The sequence below is a fragment of the Gopherus flavomarginatus genome, chromosome 9 (genome assembly GCF_025201925.1).
Source record: "Gopherus flavomarginatus isolate rGopFla2 chromosome 9, rGopFla2.mat.asm, whole genome shotgun sequence".
NCBI classification, from domain to species: domain Eukaryota; kingdom Metazoa; phylum Chordata; order Testudines; family Testudinidae; genus Gopherus; species Gopherus flavomarginatus.
In genome coordinates, this window is record NC_066625.1 from 27,617,927 (window position 1) to 27,637,838 (window position 19,912).

At 39.3% G+C, this 19,912-nt stretch overlaps 2 protein-coding genes across 14 annotated transcripts in view; one reads left to right on the forward strand and one right to left on the reverse strand.

Moving 5' to 3' along the window:
- Nucleotides 1-19,912, reverse strand: part of RBFOX1 (RNA binding fox-1 homolog 1) — a 2,697,109-nt gene that overhangs the window by 136,798 nt on the left and 2,540,399 nt on the right. For all 13 annotated transcript variants that reach the window (XM_050966439.1, XM_050966435.1, XM_050966438.1 and 10 more), the window contains 4 exons: nucleotides 15,491-15,634; nucleotides 12,205-12,258; nucleotides 5,640-5,732; nucleotides 3,911-3,971 (listed from right to left, as the gene is read on the reverse strand). In XM_050966439.1, coding sequence (XP_050822396.1) covers nucleotides 3,911-3,971; nucleotides 5,640-5,732; nucleotides 12,205-12,258; nucleotides 15,491-15,634 — 352 coding nt within the window. The remainder of the gene's footprint in view (nucleotides 1-3,910; nucleotides 3,972-5,639; nucleotides 5,733-12,204; nucleotides 12,259-15,490; nucleotides 15,635-19,912) is intronic.
- On the forward strand, nucleotides 17,762-19,635 carry LOC127057589 (uncharacterized). Its single transcript, XM_050966470.1, has 2 exons — nucleotides 17,762-18,311; nucleotides 19,081-19,635. Exons 1-2 carry the CDS (start codon nucleotides 17,789-17,791, stop codon nucleotides 19,608-19,610), a joined length of 1,053 nt encoding a protein of 350 aa, XP_050822427.1. The 5' UTR covers nucleotides 17,762-17,788; the 3' UTR covers nucleotides 19,611-19,635.

Sequence of the window (19,912 nt, forward strand, 5' to 3'; positions counted from 1 at the left end):
GTGAGTATAATTTGATGCATTTGCCTTATTGCCACAACACTAATCTCCCCTCATGTTGAAACGCTAAAAGCCGCAACTGTGGAAAAAATAAATCTATATAGTCATCCAAAGAAATACAGGTTAAGTGCACTGCAGGGAGCAATCATGTACTGTAGGAAGCTATCCTGCTTTGGCAGGAAGATGGACATAACATCAAAGGACATTTTCCACTTCTAAGGCCAGATACGCTAGCATGGCGCATCTGCTTTGCTCCATGTTGCCAGTAGATTCTGGCTGTATAGTTGGCATAACTAGCCATGACAGGATCACCCCATTGTAAGGGATGGCATAGAGGTTCTTACAACATCTTTCCTCTTTGCTGTTTGCATACTTAGCATGGCTGGAGGAAAGGGATGTGGCAAGGATTCCGCTTCACTGAGCTGATGTTTGGCTGTGGTTTCAGATTCGTAGGAACTAGCTTAGCATACAAAAGTGCCAGTATCAAGGCAATGCAAAGGTGAGTTTTGCAGCACCTCTCTATATCCCTGTCCTGACTTGTGCTACATGTTCCTTGGTCACAGTTGAAGCCCTGACTCTCATACTACTTATGCAAGCCTGTGTGCCCTATAAGCCCATAGATTTTGGTCTAGTGCCTTAAATACAAAACAAGCATTAGACTGAAGAATAAACCTTCCTGGACTTAAATATGTGGCATGATAGGCTCGAAAATCTAAAGATGTCTGAAAGTCACTTTGCCAGTATAGTGCATGTTCCTTACAGGCAGGTAATTCACAATTAAAAAGCAGCTATATTTCCAAAAGAGATGACAAGCACAAGGTAAGTAACAAAAATCCATCTATCTGCTAGCATAAACTTGCATGACCAGTTGTGGTAGCAATTACATATTTATTGAGTAATTAACTATTTGGGGAATTTTTCAAGGTTTTATTTCCAAAAGCTCCTAACTCATAAAGAACTCCCTTATAGAAACAAAAATGTATTTGCATATCTGTTAGAAATCCAGGTTCATTCTGTTTTAATATCTGCTCAGTGTGTGAGTAGTGCATTCATTATAGAATCTCTGCTAACAAACTACCGGGAAGGTGTCTGGGTGAAACATAAAATACAGCACATAATAGTTTTTTTTTTAGAAATGCAACTTCCCAAATACATGATATAAGTATACAAAAGACAAAACTGTGTGTGCTGTGACTATGTTATACCTACCACTCAGAGACTCATACTTAAAAATCTAGCCCCATATGCTGCTGGCTCCATTGCTGGTGCCCAGCAAGCTATTGGCTGCACTGCTGGGAGTGCTCTTCGGGAACGGCCAGGGCTTCGACATGCCCGCCCAGTAGGGTTGCCAACTGTCTAATCACACAAGTCCAAAGGCCGTTGGCCCACCTTCTACCCTGCCCCTTTCCTGAGACCATGCCCCATCCCACCTCGTCTCTGATGCCCTGCCCCCTGCTCACTCCATCCCTCCTCCCTCTGTCACTTGTTCTCCCCCACCCTCACTCACTTTCACCAGGCTGGGGCAGGGCGTTGGGGTGTGGGAGGGGATATGGAGTGCAGGCTCAGGGAGGGAGTTTGGATGTGAAGTGAGGGCTCTAGGCTGGGATAGGGGGTTGGGGTGCAGGAGGGGGTCAGAGGTCAGTGTTTACCTCGGGCAGCTCCCAAAAGTGACTGGCACAGCCCTCTGGCAGCGGTTCCTAGGTGGGAGCCCCAGGGGGTCTCCGTGCGCCACTGCCCGCAGTTCGCGGCCAATGGGATCTGTGGAGTTGGCACTCAGGGCAGGGGCAGCGCATGGAGACCCCCCTCCTCAGGGGCCTCAGGGATGTGCTGCCCACTTCTGGGAGCAGTGTGGAGCAGAGCGAGGGTGGGCAGGAAGTCTGCCTTAGCCCTGCTGAGCTGTCGGCAGCAGCTGGGGGCCCCGGGCCCTTTTAAATCACTTGGGCTCCATGGCAATTGCCCCCACACACACCAGTCAGTGGGCCTGTGTGTGATAGTTTGAACAAGTACTACAAACTAGGTCATTATGTGGGCTTACATGTGTGATTGCTGATTTTTCCCAACCACAGAAAAGATTAAAAATGAGGAACATAAGACAAGAAGTTCATGAAAAAGCTTCAAATTATGTAGGAAATGCTTTTATCAACACCATTTCAGGAGCCTATGTTTCAGGTGTAAAAAAATGACAATACTAAAAAGCAAGGTAACACCTACTCTGTGTGACACTGATGTAAACTTGTGCCTAAAACACATGATAATATTCATAAGAAGCTTGAGCTTCCTTTTCAAGCACCATCATCCCTAATGTTGGATTTGATATTTGATGCTTAATAGAGAAAACCCTGTTCCTTAGTCTTTGTAGTAAGATTAATTTAAATACACACAAAATCATTTATAACAAACCTTCTTTTATCCCCTCTGTCATACAACATATTGAAGAGGAGAGTGAAATCTTCACATGTATATAAAATATTCCAACTTATTGTTAGAACAAAATGTTATTGTATGACCCAGTCAAGCCTTGTGCCTGTCTGGTTTGATTCACTGGGATGACATTTTATATAAAGATCAGCAGCAATGAAGGAAGCTTTCCATTTTCATCACTTGGACAGACACATATTCACATGAATTTAAAAAAAAAAAAGAAAGAAAAGTTTCCAGAAGAGCCTGAGGAATTTCAGACTAGTCCTTCCCAGATTATTATAAATAGGTCAATAATTATATGGCAAATTGAGAACAGTTATTTTATTTTTATGGATGGGGGAGAGGAGTATGACACATTCACTAAAAAATAAACAACTTACTTCTGTTTGCCCCACTTTTTAGCAAAATCTCAACAATGAGCTCTCAAATGTGGAAAATAAGTTCCACTGTATTTCAGCACTGAGGAGTGTCTCAGCCAGTTGTGGCAATCTGCCTTTATTGATCATACATGTTCAGTTTTATTTGTATTTTTGATGGGCAAACAGGAACAAAGATATTAGTTTGGAAAACAAATGGTTATAGCACAAGTATCCAAGCCAAACAGAACAAATAATTATTGTCAATAAATCCATTTATGTGCTAATTTTTGTAGTTGAAAGGTGTTAATGATTTGAAATAACTCACAGTAAATAATCTTTTTTGGTAAAGCTGCTGAATTAAGAACTGGAAAGGGGATTGAGGGGGAAATCTCTTTGAAAAGCATTGCCCAGAACACCCCTCCCCACATTTCTACACATGACTCTTCTGTCATTAGTCTACAATATTGTACCTATTTGTTAAATTAACAGCAATGACATCATTTTTAGGTGATTTCCTAATTAGATTCATGTATAGAAAAGGGGGAACCATAAAACAATTATGATTTACTCTCTACTCTCAACAAATTGTGGAACAGACAACAGAAACAATCCTGAAGTAAGCTGTATTATGATAATACCAAAGAGCAGCTCATGCTTGACAGAGGGAGCATCCTTCCTACCTTCCCTGCAAGTATATCAGCCAGGGCAAAATTGTCCCTATGATTAGTTCATTCATTGCTATACCAACACTGCACAAAGCCAGAATAATCACTTCCTAGCAGGTATATTTTCTGGTACATGCAGCATCAGTTTACGTATTGCTACTACAGTTCATCATTGAGGTTCTGATCCTGCAACTCGTTGCATACAAATAGAAGGATGTGCCTTCAAGGAGCCACATTGAAGTCAACAGACCTCTGACCAAGTGCATCAGTTTGCCCAACAACTGGCCTCAATCCTACAATGAACTCTGTGAGGATGGCCCCATGAAACCCTGTAGGGGGCCACAGAAAGTCATTAGGACTGCATGCAATTGCAGAAGTTCACCCACAGGGAGCAGCTTGCAACATTAGGGCTTACATGCATTCTAGTATTTGACAGTAAAAGAAAGGATCAAAAGCTCATGCACTTACCATTCGTATAAGGGTTGACTGTCTTTTTATTTGTCATTACACGTGCTGTCGCATTATTTACCTATGCATATAGAAAATTAAATTAGTAAATGTTATAGAGAAAGTCTGTGGTACTATTAAATGCATGCATTATTACTGCTATTAGTCATATAAAAATAAAATGCAATTTAATTTTTAAAAGGCAGTAGGTGCATAACAAAATCATACTATATATAATTACATTTACTTTCATAACCATTTAAACTTACAAATCATTTCAATAAAGCAACATCATATCATTTAAACTTTAATAAAGACACATTAAAAGCAAATTAAAAAGGTACTGCATAATTTAAAATTTAAGAGCATGCTTGTATTCCATGATAACACTGAAACAATAAATATTTCAAAAAAATATCTTTTATATGAAGGAACATGCAGTGGAGTAGAGGGGGAAGAGACAAGGTACAAGGAAACAAATAAAATGTCAAAAAAAGGGACAAACAAATTTTAGCAGTGTGCAACATAACCCTTTAGAAGAGAAGTACCATTGGAAAAGCAACATCTAGCATTCAACACTTGGAACAAGAGCCTTTTTCATTGCAAGAATTAACAAAATCATTCAAGCTTTAAAATCACAGCTAACAAAAGGATAAAAAGAGGGTGCATTATTTAACACAATATGAAGTTAACAATCTGAGTAAGATGTGCACGAAGTCATATCCTCAATCCAATCAGTGCCTCCCAGGCTTGCTTAAAACGTACACTCAATTACAGGCGTACCAATATAGAAAAAAATATAGCATCAAGAAAACTTAATACAACAAGTCAAAAAAATTCACGTGGTATATCAGCGCTAAATACGTGAAACGGCAGATGGACTTCTCCACTTACCATTCAGCACCATCGCCAGCATGGGTATGTATACAGTTACCATGGTTACTGAGAGTTTGGTGAGGGCCCTAAGCGCTACCGTCGAAGGGGGAAAATGAAAAGGCAAAATATGCAACATCTTACTCAAAAGACGACAGCATTTTCAATTGGTATTTTTTCTTTCTCTCTCTTTTTTTTTTATTCTAACAAATATGACTATGAGGCAGTGTTGAACGGGACCCAGTGGTACCAAAAACATTTGGGTTTGTTTCCTGATGGGGATGGATGGATCAGGCCAACCAGGAAAACTAGCTTGGTGGTTACTCTGAAATGAAACTTTCAAACCAATTAATTTGGTGGTGGTTCTTTTGTTTTACTTTTGTCACTTTTTATATCTTTTGGATGCTACAATCTCCCAATTTGAGTTATTTTGAAAGCCACTGTGGATCCCACATCAACCCGGCATCAAAAAGAAAAAAAAAACGACCTTTTGTTTGTTTTTGTTTTGTCTGTCTCACAGTTTTGTTTTAGTTTTTGATTTTATTTTTTTTTGGAATTTACTGCACCCATTGATTTACAAAACATATAAAAATAATAACTTCAAAATATTAAAGCTTTCATTTTGTCTCATTTCTGTCATCCACCTTAGAGCAATAATGATAATAATAATAATAAATAATCACAAAAGAAATAATAATAAAAAAAACCCAAGTAAGGCCAGATTTTCTCTTTATATATAAATATATATATATATATAAACAATGGGAAGGGGAAAGGGGAGCACACAAAAGACACCAATGATGCATCTGAAACAACAAATGAGAGTGAAGCAGACATTTATAAAAAAGATGAAAAGGAAAATATTTTGAACATGCACCTCGATTTTACGGCCCTCTACCACGGTGCCGTGTAATTTCTCCCTCGCCCTGTCCGCATCAGCACTATTTTCGAAAGTTACGAAACCAAATCCCTGCATGCAGGAGGGAGAAGGGGGGAAAACAACATGCACATTATTATTTCAGTCAATGACCACTTGTTTGCTTATGTTCTCTCGCTTTAATTTAATATTTTCTTGTTCTTGCTTCATTTCTGTAACATGCAAATTAGAAAAATTATAATCATACTAAGATGTGCAATAAATAAGCGACAAATGTGAACAAGTTTTTTTTTCTCTTTCATCAGTTAGATAACACCCCCTGAAGAATTCAAAGAATGATACCAAAGATACCTTTCTCAATGTCACTACAGAGGAAAATAAATCTAACAAAAAAATGAAATCAAAATCAAATTTACAGTGTCTTCACATAGAAAAAATGAAATAATGAGAAAAGAAAGTGGATCACTTTTTAATGACATGCAGATAGTCTCAACAAAATAAAAAAAACGTGGGCACAAAATTCAACACTGAATGCCAATATACTCTAAAACATTGCCTACGTAGTCATGCTGTTGTGATTGTAAGAAACATTTTTCCCATGCAACACTAGGGTTATTTAAACTTTTGTCAAACTGTATAGCCTTTACTTATTTTTTTATAAAAACAAAAAAACAAAACAAAAAAGGAAAAGAAAAAAAAAAGAAAAGAAAAGAAAATCACCAACAAAAGTGGTACTTTTATAACTAAGCATAAACTTTCTGATTTTCAAAAGATCAAACAAAATCACATGATGTGAATAGAAAGAAACTTTGATAAAGTAATAAAAATGCAAACATTTTGAATAAGTTTAACTGCTTCATATCAGTATTATTTTTGACATATAGTACATGCAACTGAGACTGTTTACTCTACCTACTCCCATATTAGTGGGATAGGGTTATGCAACTTTGAGATATTATCATGAAAAAAACTAACCACTAAATACTTCAACACCAAAGGAAGACGTGTTATGTCTTTTCTGCTGCATATTAGTTCTCTGACTATTCTAAGCACTTAACATTCTTAGACTAAACAAAGACTTCCAAGCTTGCTAGCATTCTTTCTTTTTGTGCTAAAGCAGATAAATATGATTTTAAACTTGGAAAAATTAAAATGCTTCATCTACCACTGACGTTGCTACAATAACTTTAAAAATGACATTTCATTATTTAAAAAACAAAACAAACATTTATATATCATGACCAGAAAATGTACTCCAACCCTTTGAAACAATTCAAATATTGCCAATGCTATGCTTTTGCATGTCACCTTCTATAATTTAAAGTCAATTATCCCAGCAGAAAAGCATTAATCATGTTCAGTGTTTCAAATCAACAAGCATGTGCAAAACATACATGATCCTTTGTTAAGGACTGTTCCCATTCCAAGTTCTTCTGCTGTGTATAAAAGAAATCCTGTTCCAGTCACACACAATTTTCATCCTCATTCACAAAGTATTCTCAGAACAACTTTTTTTGTGCAGTGCTCATCTTTGTTAGGCTTGGTCTACACCTAAAAATTAGATCAATATAACTGTCTGTCTCTCAGGGGTGTGACACAGTTAGGTCAACTCAACTCATACTGTAGATGCAGCTAGCTAACACCTCTTGGAGAGGTGGACTAACTACATCAATCAGAAAAGACATTCCATCAATGTAAGAAGCATCTAAACTATAGCACTATCGTGCACACTGGCAGCTACAATGCTGTAGCATAGACATGCCTTTAGGCGCTTCAAGCAAGAGACGTTATACTTCCACACTCCTCTGACCCTGGCCAGGTCTCCACCACTGTGTTAATAACACATGACATAAACCGTGAAGGACAAACTTTATAAAGCCAATCTTGATATAAAAATATGTATCTATATTCTACTAACTAAAGCTGCATCCACTTCCTCAACCAGGCTAACATTATTTCTGAGTGAAACACGGAGTCTCTGTGGCAAGATTGCCTCTATGCATAACTTAATCACCTTCTCCCTCTCCACCTGGTCCAGTCCATTGTTTAATTTTGCAGTCAGTGTCTATCCAACTCAGTAACTCCTTCCCAGCAATCTAACCTATACCATCTGTCCTGTATTAGCAAAAAGGGTCTATGGATTAGGAAAGGGGAGGGGCAGAATGTTAAGATTTTTTAGGGGGAGTGAGGGGGGGTATATTCAACCCAAAAAAAACACTTTTAGCTAAACAGGAACAAACACAAACCATTCAGAATATCATACACACAAAGCCAAAATAGTGAATTAATGTGTGAAAAAATATTAAGAAACTATTGGAAATTATCTTTTCAAAGTGGAGATTGGTAATCCTTTTATCTATTCAAGCCATAGATGTATCTATTCTTGTGCATTATGTAGGGAAGTGTGTGTGTGTATGTACATGTGTGTATAGCAGTAATGTATGGGTGCAATTTTCCATCCTCCTCTAATTAATTCTCAGACAACATATTGGCTACTTTCAATTGCTATTTACCCACCCATTAAACTCCCACGGTGGAATAGCTCTGTAAACAAACTCTTAAATTCCAAGTGCCACTGAAAAAATTCCTTAGCAGAACCTTATCACTGCAGCCACTGAACCTAACGTTCACATAACAGTGTAAGTTACTCTAATATTGCCTAAGTGTTTGTTCACTTTTCTCCTCCAAGCAGAATAGTCAACTATCTTCCCTGAGTGGCAAGAACTGAAAATTTGGTATGAGTTCTTGGACTGTTAATTATGACTAGAATTCTAAAAACAGTCTCCTGAGTAAGCCCACTTGCTCATAGCACCAGTATGCATTCCAGATTTTTTTTTAAATACTGGGAATAAAAGAAACATCCAAAATAAAATATCTAAGAAAAACGCACCTTTAGTTAATATTAAAGTTGAGCTACAAGCTAACTAAAGACAAAATATCCAAACATTTAGGAATGAGAGCAGCTGTCATTTTGAATTCTTTTTTCTTATGCATTAACATTACTTAAACAAAGCTTTTATATACGTTTTTACACTCCTATTTTAATTTACAGAAACTTTATCGGATAATAACTTTTATTCATCAGGTGCATAGAGCTCTCTCTCTCTCTCACAGACACAAGCATGCACACACTTTCACGTATCTATGTACATTCCACACTCAGCATAACTGCAACTAAACAAATATTTATTATTGTAGTAATCCATATTATGAGCTGCAAAGTGCTCAGGTACTACAAAGAACACTGAAGGGAAAACAAAACAAAACAACAAAAAAAAAAAACCAACCTGTACTTGACCATTAACCAAGTTTTACATGGCAATGCATAGTCTTGCTTTTGACTAGGGAGTTTTTGTTTGTTTGTTTGGAAGGGCTAACGGGCTTTATATTATGGACAAATGAGCACATACATGTTTGTAAAATCATTAAATTATTAACAAATACAGAAAAATGGTGTTCACTGTTGTTAGAGTACTTTTACCTCTCTAGAGTAAAATCTTACCTTAGCAGCTCTGCAACTGTCCCTAAAGGACAAAAGCAATTTGCAGCAGCTGTGGACAGTTACTGACACCCAGAGCCTCAACTGGTTAGTTAAGGAAGCATGTTCAAGGTTAAAATGCCAGAGCAATGTTACAATGAGTCTGCTTCTGACTGATATAAACTGAATTGCCCTCACAGGATTGGAGTGGGAAACTTGTGAGTTCCCTTAGCTTGCCTTCTCTTAGCTTATGTTTCCACTTTATGGCAAAGCACATCAGTAACTCCTCACTTAACGTTGTAGTTATGTTCCTGAATAATGCGACTTTAAGTGAAACGATGTTAAACGAATCCAATTTCCCCATAAGAATTAATGTTATTTGGGGAGGTTAGGTTCCAGGAAATTTATTTTTTGCCAGACAAAAGGCATTATATACATTTTAAACAATTTTAAAGAAACAATTTAATACTACAGTCATTGCTGCTGAGTATGAAGTTTGGTTAAGGTGGTGGGGTCAGAGAGTGGAAGAGAATGGATTGTCCAACTGCTCCTCTTGCTGTTCTTGCAAGTACAGGCACTGATTTTGCTGGGGGCAGGGGGCTCAGCCCTAGTCCCATCCACTCCACCCATTCCTCCAAACCCCGACCCTTGATCTGCCTCTTCTCCCCCACACCTCCTCCCCCTTTACTTCGCATGCTGCGTCCTCGCTCCTCCCCGCTCCTTCCTCTCCCTTCTGAACGCTGCAAGCCAGCTGATTGCCATGGGCAGGAGAGGGAGTGGGGAGGTGCACTGAGTCCTCGCTCCTTCCCCCTCCCTCCTGCCCGGGGCAATCAGCTGGCTTGCGGCATTAAGGAGGCAGGAGGGAGGGGGGAGGAGTGAGGACTCAGCATGCAGGCTCCCCCTTCTTCCCCCCTGCCTCCTGCCTGGGGCAATCAGCTGGTTTGCGGAGTTCAGGAGGCAGGGGAAGCCTGCATGCCAAGTCCTTGCTCCTCCCCCCTCCTTCCTGCCTCCTAAACACTGAAAGCCAGCTGATTGCCCCAGCTGGAGGGGGAAGGCGCTGATCCACGGGGTCTGCTGGCAAGGGGGAGGCGTGCGGCGCGCGTAGGGAGGCTGCCAGCTGTGGAGAAAACAGGCAGCCAAACAACGTAAGAGTGGAGCATTGCACAACTTTAAATGAGTATGTTCCCTAATTGATCAGAAACATAACAATGAAACAACGTTAACCGGGATGACTTTAAGTGAGGAGTTACTTTAGATTGGGGGTGGTGGACAGTTTGAGCATTGCTTTGGAGGCAAATTGCTATTCTCTGTTTATCTGCATTAGTACTCATATTTTCTGGATTTGAATTGTTTCGTGTCATGTAAGCTGTAATTTACAGAAGTATCCATGCTCAATTCCTGTCAAATGCAAAAGGTGATTTGACGTACTTGTTAACCGCATTACTGACATCTACTCTTTTAATCACGGACAGAGAGGGTGCTAAGGAAACTGAGCCTTGTGAGACCCTCTTTAACAGCTTTTTTTATAGTGTAGGACAGTGGGAGGTTTGCATGGCACAGACATCAACTCCTACTGTAGACATGCTGCACCAGTGTAAAAGCTGACTTGAGCTGGTGCAGCACTCATCCAATAAGGTTCTGCATTGGTGCAGATATATTGGTACAAAAAATGTCCAATGTATAAAAGCCCTTAGGGAGAGAGGGTAAATATACTGACCATACCCATTTAAGCCTTGAACTTACTCCTGAAACCACCAAAGATGCCTATTGTGCTGTTTGTTCTGAAATTTTAAATCTAGCTTCTAGGAACAAGTCTCTGACAACCAGTTTCTTTCACAAAGATTCCTGAACAGTCATCAGATTAAGTATATCAGATTTCAGCCACTGCCATCTTAAGCCCAATTTGAACTGGCAATCTAAAGTTAAAAGGCCCTGCATTCCTGTATTGGCTTAACATTACCAAACTTTTGAGTCATACCGTTCCCCAGCATCTTTGTTGTTTTACAGAATAGGCAGTAAATATTCTAACTGGGTGAGGGGGATGGCAGTTTATGAATGACAAAGCAACTCAAACAGGTTTTGGAGTATAAGACATGATGGTTGCATCATTTTATATGGAAGAAAAGGTGACTGTTTTAAATTTAGAATTGAAAATGTTGACACATTAGGATAGGGATTACAGAAGGATTGTAATGTATCTGACATACTAAAAGAGAAAAAGGCTTCCATCATTAATACTGAATAATGTGTAGGAGGGGAAGAATTATTGCAAGTCGAATATATAGGGGGACAAAGATTAGAAAGACTCTGACATAAGGGGAGGAGAGTTACCATGCATACAACGTAAACATAGAAAATTATAGTGCAGCTGATATGGGTAAGATTTACTGGGAAAATGACTGTTTTGCACCATTTAATGTAAATTATGTAAGCATAACAATCTTATTTTTTTATTTCTTAAGTACCCAATAAATCAGGCTATAAATTTAAAGCAAAGTAACTTTCAGGAAAACTAAAATGAATTTACAATACAGTACATTGTCTTTATTGGTAGAAATACTAAAATAAATTGTATTCAAAGGGTTGGTGCATTGAAGTTTTTAACTAACCAGGAAAACATCTGCACATCAATAATCTGGAATAATGACATATTTTATTGCGTAATTACTCAAGAGGATATTAGATCATATTACCAACTTTCATTTCAATAGCAGAAAATACCTATTCTAGCAAATGATCTCCTTATTTTTCTGCAAATATGACTCATTTTATAAAATGAGTAACGTAATTATCACTAAAGGATAAGGAATCAGCCTAGACAATACATGATTATATTTAAAAGCAGAAAGCAAAATTCCCATTGAACTTTGACAGTTTATAGTAGTTATAATTTTTTCTTTCAAAGGATTTTAAATGAGTCCACTGAAATTCTTGCTGTTTGGGAAACTGACAAAAGGCTTCAAAAGGTGTTTCCATTCAAGTGGATTTTTAAGATGCATTTATTACACCAGTGCAGTTGTTTTCTCTTAATCTTATCAAATACTAAAAATCAATTAACTGACTCTTCTGGTGAATTAAACTGCTTACCTTTGAGCCTCGCTCATTAAAAATAATTTCAACATCTAAGATTTTACCAAATTGCTGAAAAGAAATAGAAAAGTCACATGAACGTAAGAAAATCTGAAAACATCATAACAGAGATGTAGCAAAGATATTTCATAGTATTAGAAGATTTAGTACCTCATATATATAAAGATATTAAACTACAGGCCAGTCAAGCTATAAAATATGACAAAATGAAGAGTAGCTGAATCAAATGTATGTTGTGATGAGCCTGATACACAGCTAAAACTGCTCCACTACTATTCTGCATAATCAATAACAGCAATTAAAATATAGTAGCACTTGCTGACTGTGAACCATGCTATGGTTAAACCCATATCACGGTGATGTTAAAGAGAAAAGTTGGTGAGGTAATATCTTTCATTGGACCAACTTCTGTTGGTTAGAGAGAGATAAGTTTGTGAACGTACACAGAGCTCTTCTTCAGGCCTGAAAAAGAGCTCTGTATGAGCTTAAAAGCTTGTCTTTCTCACCACAAGAGGTTGGTCCAATAAAAGACATTACCTCACCCACTTTGTCTCTCTAATAACCTGGGACCAATATGGCTACAACAACACTGCATATCACAATGAAATGAAAGTCCCAACATTTTACAAACTTTTCAATGGCTTTTCAGTCCTCTTATAATGATGTTTCAGTATAGTTGATATCCCACTGTGCAACAACCCTTGGAGTGCAGCAATCACCACCCACCAGACAGGTATTAAATGTTGCATTTAAAGGTGATTATCACCTCCCACTCATCCTCAGAAGAATATGAGCCCCTTGGTCTTGTTCTAGTTTCCTCCAGTGAAATGAAGAGGAATAAGGCCATATTTGCTACAGCTTTTTCTGGCTGTGATTAAAGATGCAGGGTGAAATCCAGGCTTTATCTAAAAATCAAATGGGAATTCTGTTATTGATTTCAGTGGAGCCAGTATTTCACCCATATCTTCTAAAAGGATACACCACAGCTTCCAGTGCCCCCTCAAAGAAGATAAAGACAGACACTTCCACCAGTGCTGAGTTTTTCCCAAACAAGCCCTGTCCTAACTTAGTGAAACTGTTACTTGTGCGTGGGAATAAACCGTACATCTTATAATAATAATTACTATTATTATTGGTGTTATCATAGCCATCAACACTGTCCAAACATGCAAAAATGCACAGGTTCTGTCTCAAAGAAAGAAGTTTCACTATACCTGCTTTGGCAAAGGGAATGAATGCTAACCCTGGGCAGTATTTAGTATGGATAAGCCAGAACATTTTTTGATGTGACACGTTTTATGATGTGACACTTTCCAGTACATCACTCAATGTGTCATGTTCTGCTATTTCATGTGTCACTAACATGTCATGTGAAGCAGTGTAACTCTGGTGAGGCAATGTAAGTGACAAACAATATATTACAATGGAAAGACAAAACAATGCAGGCAGAAGCAGAATAATTTGTAGTGTATAATATACTACAGAAATTAGACTCCACTTCAGTCTACTAAGTACGTTAGATATGTTAAACACATCCATGACAAGAAAGATAGAGTTCCTTTTATCGTTTTAACTTTTTAGAAAAATCAGCATACTCTTGTTATCCTTTGCCTTATTCCCCCGGTTACATTTATCCTCCAAGTAACAAATGTGTTAACCGCTCTTGTTAGCTTATAAGCAGACAATTGTCTAATGTTTAAACTATAATTGGTGTGATGTTGGAAAAGCAAAACCCAAACTAGTAAACAAGCCTGCTCTCCTCAACTCTTGCGCCTAAGAAGAAATCATGTTCATAACAGAATCAAGGTGCAAAGGATGGTTTCAATATCAGGCTTCATTTCAGAAACTTCACTAGAATGTGCAATGATAGGAATTTGAATTTCCCATCCGTTTAGAAACTCAAATTTCTCTGCATTGTCCAGGTTGGTTTAGCAATGAATAACTGAAAAACTGAGTTTACTGGTTTTTTTAGGAATCTTTTTGCCTCAACTTGCAAGTGGGACGCTTAATGCAGCTATAGCTCCAATAGTGTTACTGTTACCAAGTTGTATGGAAGTTGGGGAATTCCTGCCACCTTCCAATTTGAAAGTAAGATTTATTTGAGTTTTCTGAATCCTAAAAACCTGGAATGAATAACACAAATTAACTTTAGTTTGTTTACAGTTGGATTTTAACACTCACAAAACAACTCTTGCATTTTGTGCATTTAGAAACTGTTTTCTGAGTTTTTTATTTAAATTTAATTTTAACTGATTAACATACGTTTATCCTAGGGAGTTCTCATACATGATCAGATGCTTTACAGTTTTGTGCTCTGAAATTCACGGCATCAGATACACCTTTGTATTTGGTGGGGGGAGAGCTGCTAGGGCAATTCCGATATGTTTATGTGAAAATATCCCTTTTTCCCCACTATCATGTCAGGATTTGGTTCTTAGTACATATTTAAGTAGATACTTCTTCTGCTCCATAAGACTGTTAAAAAAAATAGAAGATAAATTCATTACTATTATAATGAATTTAAGTCAATTACTTGACATATTTTGTGCCTTCTTGTCTTTTAATGGGACTCTGTTATTAAGTGGGACTCTATCATATATTAAATAAAACTCATACAAAATATAAATGTGTGTGTGTGTGTGTGTGTGTGTGTGTGTGTGTGTGTGTGTATTGATTACATTTTCATACCCACATAAAATAACTGCAGGTTCAAAATCTAATACAATATCCTGCTCCAACATAAGGCTATATGTGAGTTATTTATGTTTATTAATATTATATGAATAGGTGGGGGGAAAAAGCAGGTCCAGTACTGGAGTATCATGTGGCCATGTACAATTCTTTGTGAAAGGAGGCTAATAATAATGCAGTTATTAGGCCAAGTAATTTCTATTTTTTACTGCTATGCTTTTAAAGATCCTCAACCACTGGTGTGGAATTCAAGGTGAACAGAAGACTTCACAAGAGAGAGTATGTAAGTGTGTAATAAATTAAGCCAGTATTAATTACTTGTTTTCTTAGAGTACAAAAAGATATGATATTGCGGAGATCTACCATCACATTATAGCTCTGTGGAGTACATATAGTATTGTTTCTCCTTACAAGCAGGATAAGTAAGTCAGGCAATTAATTATGAGTAATGAGGGAAAAAAGGGTCTTACAATGGAAAGCATTATGTAATCTTAACTTTAGGTATTGCTGCTAGCTCTGCCTATAATGTAAAGGTAATGCTTCTTTTAAAATGTGACAATAATAAGCATGCAAACAAAAATATAGTACTTACCCCAAACATTTGTCTGAGATCTGGATCTCGAAATCTGAAGGGTATATTTGAGACATGCAGCCGTTTCGGCTGTGACTTGTTTTCTGTGTTTTCAGAGGATTGTGTCTGTTGCTGGCCGTCAGTCTGTGCTGCATCATCTGTCTGCTAAAAGAATTAAAGCAAAATAAAGTAAAACATGCTCTAAGTATCGCTCTAGTTTTAGATATAAAAATAGTGGTAGGTTTAACTCTCAGGCAAGACACACAACTGAAAAGGAAAGAAGGAATCTTTCAAACAATGATGTAAAAGAAAATCCAAAGTTAGAGATGTGAAATATCTGTTAATTCACCTAGTTACATTCATTGTTACATCTATTTCAACAACTTAGAACTTGGAAAGGAACAAGCAGTACCCAGAAGAAGAGTGTAAACAATTATGTTACATTTTTAAATGTTTTTAAATAAATGAAGAATAAATATTTATCTCTGAATTAAAACAATGTGGAAGCACCTTTAGCCTCTATCACTGTTTTCCAAAGGAAATTGAAGTATCATGGTCAGAAAACAGCCTAGCAGTAATAGCACATTATAAACCAGAGTAGAACTTGGACCTTCATGCAGAGGCCAATAAGGACTTTCACTCAACTCCAAGAGGGAGGAAACACATCACGTTATACTTGCCATTTCATAACCAGTTAATGGCCTTTGGAGGGTAACTTTCTCTAGAGGAACAGTCACCATTACTGAAAAGGCCTTGAATGTTCAAGGGAATAGAAGTACTATTAGAGGAAATGTAACAAGTTTCAGTAATGCCCAAGATAAAGATGAAACCCAGAAATTAACTTTTGAAGAGTTTCACATAGGAATAAGAACATGTAGTTTTCATCAACGGCATTTCTATGGGAATTCTGTGTGGCAGTTTTTAAATAAGTTCTTACATTTGGATTACATCACAGCTAAAGTTTGCTTCAGTTTAAAGAAAACTAATTAGGAATTACAAAAATTATTATTAAAACACATTGAATTATTGATAGCATTATATCAGTTATCTGAAAATTAAAATTTATCATCTTTAGTCAAACAATACTTTGGAGAAATCTCTGTGCATTCCTTTGATGACAACATATAGGGCCTAATTAATCACTCTGTAGCATATGCATATGTACAAGTAGGAGCATTTATGAATGTATGTGGGTAAGCTAGAGGCTTAATTTTTATATAAATATAGATTCACACAAGAACACAAGGTTAGAAAAGGGAAGAGGAAAGAGAAGCAGCAGGAGAGAAATGGAAGGATGAAAATACAAAAACCTTTAATTTCCCCTTCTCTTTCACTTCCTTTCCTGTCACATGCCTCTTCTATATGTTTCCTTTGCTAGTTTTTCAGTTGTCTTCTACTGTTGCTGTTTAACTACTATTTCTCATGTATACACACTTCTTTTAAATATTAAAAAATATCCCACTTCCAGCCAGTAACACCAAACTCCTCTCTCATGGCTTGAGTATCAGCAGGCTGAATTTCATTGGTTGATATTTTAACTGTGATGGACAATAGTTTTTAATTGTGAGAAAAGCAAACATATCACACTGTTTAACCAATAGGTTAAACAAGCTGTAACAGGGCAATCTGCCCCTTTAAGGGTCAGAGGACCTGGGACCAGCCAGCCCTGTTTGTAAGCAGAGCACCTTTAAGAATTTGTTTGGGCTCAGTAGAAGAGATTATAACAGGTGTCAGGTGATTCCTATAAAGTGCTGAAAGAGCTCAGCTGGAGCTACAAGAAGCAGAGTGATGAGAGACATGAGCAAAGGCCTCTGGGTCCCTACAAACTACTTTGGTCAGGGCATAGCTTGTTTCAGTGTTACTCTGTGAGTTTTTCTTTGAAGGCTAAACTGTGCCCTGAAGTAAGGGCCTGAATAGACACTCTGCATGGCATTAAGGCCATGACTACACTGGAGAGTTGCAGCGCTGGTGATGGGGTTACAGCACTGCAACTCACTCTGTGTCCACACTTGCAAAGCACGGCCAGCGCTGCAACTCCCTGGTTGCAGCGCTGGCTGTACACCTGGTCTGCCTGGCGTGTAGCGATTCCAGCGCTGGTGATGCAGCGCTGGTCATCAAGTGCGGACACCAAAAGCGCTTTTATTGGCCTCCAGGGTATTAGGAGGTATCCCAGCACACCTTTTCAGCCACTCTGCTCATCATTTCACACTCCACTGCCTTGGGTTCAGGTGACCCACCCTTTAAATGCCCTGGGAATTTTAAAAATCCCCTTCCTGTTTGCTCAGCCAGGTGTGGAGTGCAATCAATCAATCAGCGACCATGCCTCCACGCCCCAAACGAGCCCCAGCATGGAACACTTCCGAGCTGCAGGACCTCATCAGTGTTTGGGGCGAGGAAGCTGTGCAATCACAGCTGCGCTCCAGCCGTAGAAATTATGATACCTATGGGCAGATATCAAAGTCCTTGCTGCTAAGGGGCCATGAACGGGATGCATTGCAGTGCAGGGTAAAAGTAAAGGAGCTGCGGAGTGCCTATTGCAAAGCTCGTGAGGGAAACCGCCGCTCAGGAGCTGCCCCCACGACCTGCCGTTTTTACAAGGATCTGGATGCCATACTTGGGTGTGACCCCACTGCCAATCCGAGGAGCACGATGGAGAGTTCAGAGCAGGGAGAAGTGGGGGAGGGTGTAGAGGAAGCTGAGAGTGAGGCTACTGGGGTGGAAGGAGACACCCCGGAGTCCCAGGAGGCATGCAGCCAGGAGCTCTTCTCAAGCCAGGAGGAGGCTAGCCAGTCGCAGCAGCTGGAACTTGTTGGTGAAGAGGAAGCAGAGGAGCGTGTTCCCGGTAAGCAGATTTTATTTTTAGGATAGAAATGTTTTGTGAGAGGAGGGTGGGGGTTATGGCTGCCTGTATGCATGCCTAAATGTGGAATAGCTCATTGTTTTGGTCTATCACGTCTCTGTAATCAGCCTTGGTAATCTCTTCAAAAGTTGCAGCCAGAGCGTGGGCAAGGTGCTTGCGCAAGTTTATAGGGAAAGCCACCGAGGTCCTTGTCCCGGTCAGGCTAACTCGTCCGCGCCACTGTGCCGCGAGGGGTGGGGGGACATTGCTGCACACAGGTAAGCTGCATAGGGGCCAGGGTGGAATCCATATTGCTGTAGATGACCCTCCTTCTCTTCCCAGGTAACACACAGCAGTGATATATCTGGCAGTAGAAAATCCTGTTGAAAATGTAGGGATGAGTGTTCAGTGCAGGTCCCCAACTATCTGCCCTCTGCTTTCCCCACTGCAGGTCCCCAACTATCTGCCCTCTGCTTTCCCCACTGCAGGTCCCCAACTATCTGCCCTCTGCTTTCCCCACTGCAGGTCCCCAACTATCTGCCCTCTGCTTTCCCCAATGCACAGAAACCCCAGCCCTCAGGCAGTTCCCCTTCCCAGGTGAAGTCGCAGCAGAAACACTCACCCCATTGCTCGCCATGCCTTCGCTGCCGTGGCCTCTCTGTGCTATGTTAGGTATGTGGAAATGATGCTACAAAAAGTCTACAAACTCCTTCATTGTGATAATAAACAATGTAGCCTCTGTTTTAATTGTTTCTATTTCTGTTATTTTAAGTGTCCTTGAATACTCCAGCCCTATCACCGCCTGCGCGAAGACTACAGAACTTGAGGAAAAATCCTAGAAAATCAAAAGAAGATTTGATCAAAGCAGTTATGAATCAGTACGCCAGAGACAGTAAGAGGCTGCAGGACTGGAGAGAGAAAATGCCTGAGTGGAGGCAAACACAGAGCAGGAGAAAGGAATTGGCTACCAAGAAAAGCACAAAGCAGCTGATAAGCCTCCTGGCTCGCCATACGGACTGTATGCAGTCTCTCGTAGCCATGCAGGCAGATCAGTACCGTGGTAACCCCCACCCCTCCCAAAGCTCTCTCCTTTGTTCCTCAGTGTTTGCACAAAACGCCTTTCTCCAGCAGCCTGGTTCTTACCACCACCAGCTGCCCCCAACACCTGTACGTTCACCTACCAGCCCTGAGAACTACAACCCTTACCCTATGCACTCAACCCCCATCACGATGCAGCATATTAATCCTGAAATGCAGCAGGCATTGAACAGCAATCCAAGCAGGACATATTCAAACCTCTGAATGTGCAGTCCACCACCCTACCTCCCTGCCCTTTTATGTAATGCATTTTGAATAAATGATTTCCTGGCTTTTAAAACATTTTTTATTACTGCAGAAAGAGAGAAATACTGTACCCCAAGGGAAAAACGGGCACAGCAAAGGCAACAAACATTACTGTTGGCTTTCAGCCTCAAATTGCTCCCTTAAGGCATCCCTAATGCTTGAAACCCTTTGCTGGGCCTCTCTAGTAGCCCTGCTCTCTGGCTGTGCAAATTCAGCCTCTAGGAATCGAACCTCGGACGTCCATTCCTCACTGAATCTTT